This window comes from Penaeus monodon, chromosome 20 (genome assembly GCF_015228065.2).
Source record: "Penaeus monodon isolate SGIC_2016 chromosome 20, NSTDA_Pmon_1, whole genome shotgun sequence".
Taxonomy (NCBI): Eukaryota; Metazoa; Arthropoda; class Malacostraca; order Decapoda; family Penaeidae; genus Penaeus; species Penaeus monodon.
Genome location: NC_051405.1, coordinates 37,657,037 through 37,659,821, shown reverse-complemented (window position 1 = coordinate 37,659,821; position 2,785 = coordinate 37,657,037). Strand labels below are relative to the sequence as shown.

At 36.1% G+C, this 2,785-nt stretch overlaps 1 protein-coding gene across 1 annotated transcript in view; it reads left to right on the top strand.

The window, feature by feature from the left end:
• Positions 1–404: 404 nt before the first annotated feature.
• Positions 405–2,785, top strand: part of LOC119585991 (pistil-specific extensin-like protein) — a gene marked incomplete at its 5' end in the record, with an annotated part of 3,257 nt that continues 876 nt past the window's right edge. The window contains 3 exon segments of the mRNA XM_037934702.1: positions 405–590; positions 1,403–1,465; positions 2,775–2,783. Of these exon segments, the coding sequence (XP_037790630.1) occupies positions 405–590; positions 1,403–1,465; positions 2,775–2,783 (258 nt within the window).

Below are 2,785 nucleotides of genomic sequence, written 5' to 3'. Positions count from 1 at the left end.
GTAAATGTATCTTGAGTACAGTGGGAATGGCAAATTGATAATATTAAGAACAAATGTATACTGAATGAACAGGTTGGAAGACAAGTGATCTTACAGTTGTAAAAATGATCAAGTATGGAGTTCAACGATAACTAAAGGTCAAGTGACTCGAAGTTCAGATGTAATTACAAATGATAACAATCATCCCATAGATCATGACAAGAACCAATTATTTTTCTCAATTCTTCCGAGTGATATATTATCAATTTCTCGAGCCTTAATTATAACTAATCGAAATGTCATGTTTTCACCCTCTGTGTTGAGAATAGAGTACATTCCCCTGTAGCAGAGTGAGAAGGTAAGGATAAATTTCAATGGAGAACAACGCAGGCACAATATTCCTTAACACACAACCTTATCCGCAGGTGTGGTTAGCGCTCCTGGTGGTCGTGGCAACAGCCTCTGTGGTGCAGGCGCAGTTCAGGTTCCCCTTGCCTTCGCCTCCAAGAATTCTCTTCGGTGGCTTCAGACCTCTGTTCTCCAGGCCACGCCCTCGGCCACGCCCACGTCCTCCTGTCCTTGTCCCAGCGAATCAGTTCCTCCAGCAGCAGGTGAGTCTCCGGTTGGGAGAAGTGGGGAGTGCAAACCCTTAAATGGGGTTTGCCTAATATTGACACGTATTTATATTGCATGTATGAGATGTTGGATATTTATTCGTGTGTGAGTTTTTTCCCTCATTTCCCTGTCTTTCTGTTGTTTGCATAATACAAAGATCAGATTCATAGGCATTCTATTGGTTGTCAAAATAGTCTAAGGGTCGTTTACAAATGTCCATATTTGGCTTGATAGGCAGTAATTATGACCTAAAAAGTATATTTCAGGGGGAATGGTTGTGTTTCTGACTCGAAGTTGTTTCAAGATAACCAAACAACCATTTCTACACAAAATACAGTATATTATCATTCCCCAAACCCTTAGTATTTGAAAATATGCAAAGGCATGAACATTATAAAAATTCATGAAAGTTGATTTATTCATCTTTATTAACATGCTATGGTAAACCAGTATTCCAGACTAATGAACATTAGATATATACAAATAATTCTGGCATTACTGATATGCATGATATAAGTATATTAATGGTTACTAATGAGACAGACAACTCAGAAATGACTTTAATTTTTCATCTGGTATGCAAAAGTTGAAGACAGTCTTAAGTGACCTTTAAATCAACCCTTACATTCCACAGGACAGTTAATCCTCTTTCAGATTGTTGAACAATGCCATTTTGGATTTAAAATGCCATTTGCATTTCTGATCCTCTGGCAGCAAAGGGGGTATGAGGTAGGGCAACATAATTGTCTTCACACACAAAGGAACAGGTATATTTTCTCATGATATTCGTTACATGTCTTCCCCACAGAGGTTTCGTCTTTGCCTTGGGAGAAATGGGAGATTGCATCGTTGTCACAGATTTAGGACGGAGGTTGGAAGACAAAAGCGTTTACTTTTTTCTTCTTTGTAGCTTTTTTTATATGTAATTAAAATGCTTGTACTAATAAAGGTTAAAGGGAGTGTACGTGGGATTTCATCTGTGCTAGGAGTTTTCCATGCAAAAATTCACACTAGTTTTCTCTAACATTTATTGTATAAAAATGCAAGACAGCAACTGTTTAAAAGAAACAGGTATTTGTTAATAAACACGTGTATGATATTTGTCTCTGCTGTCACATACCATGGAAATGTTTTGGACTGGCACCTCAACACACACCTACGTGCACCACCAGTTTACCTGAACACTTCTGCAAAAATATATATAGATATTTTTACACATAGGAGCATTTTCCAATTCTTTACTCATCCCCATTTTTCTTGATTCTGCATTTACACAAGACATTTTGTTTTCCTTTGACAACAGGATTTTTTCTTTGACAGTTTTACACCGAAGCTTGCACAATGAAAGAAAATGATGAATGAAGCTGTGCATTATTCTGCATCTTAATCACAATGATCTACAATTCTTTACAGATGTGTGACAACTGACTCAGTACCTTTGTATAATTTTGTATCTGTTTAAAGCATGGTGAATGAAATCCAAGAGCAGGTAACAGGGTGAAGACACAGTGACAGCTTTTGAACAAAATATTTGACAGCTGTTACTGCTGGAGACACTGATCTCACCTCCAGCATGCTGTAGTGTCAAATTCATAAATAGATGGTGCCCCCTCTGCATTGTTCATTTATATTTTTCCAACTACTTTGTAGCTTAGTTCATACTCTGTGTGAGTTAATGTACAGTGTAAATGACTTAATGTACTGAATCTTCTCTAGCAATTTTCCCTTTAAGATTTTTCTTCTCCTTATTCATTTATATCTCATAATGCAGTTCTGTGATCTGCTTTCATATCATTATATTTCTTCTTGTATTTTTCCTTTGGCTGTTGAATGCACTTTTGTATGGCTTTAAAGAACATTGTTTAATCCATAGTGTTTCTTGAATTTAACAAACCATGTACTGTAGAACATAGTCTCTAACTACAGTTTGTATTTGACATTGTGTATGATTATAATACGTTATTGTGAGTATATTCAGATCCTTATTTTGCAAAGATGATTCAGACAGACAAGTTCCAAAATCTAAAGATATGTGCTATTAAGAAAGAGAAAGAAAAAAAATCAGATGAGTGTATTCTCACTTACTCAAGTAATATCAAACTAGCACAGCAAAAAAAGAAAAAAAAAGGAAGTCTATATCCTTGCCAAACACATTTTTAACAGAATGACCTCTCCAACAGAACCAAATAGT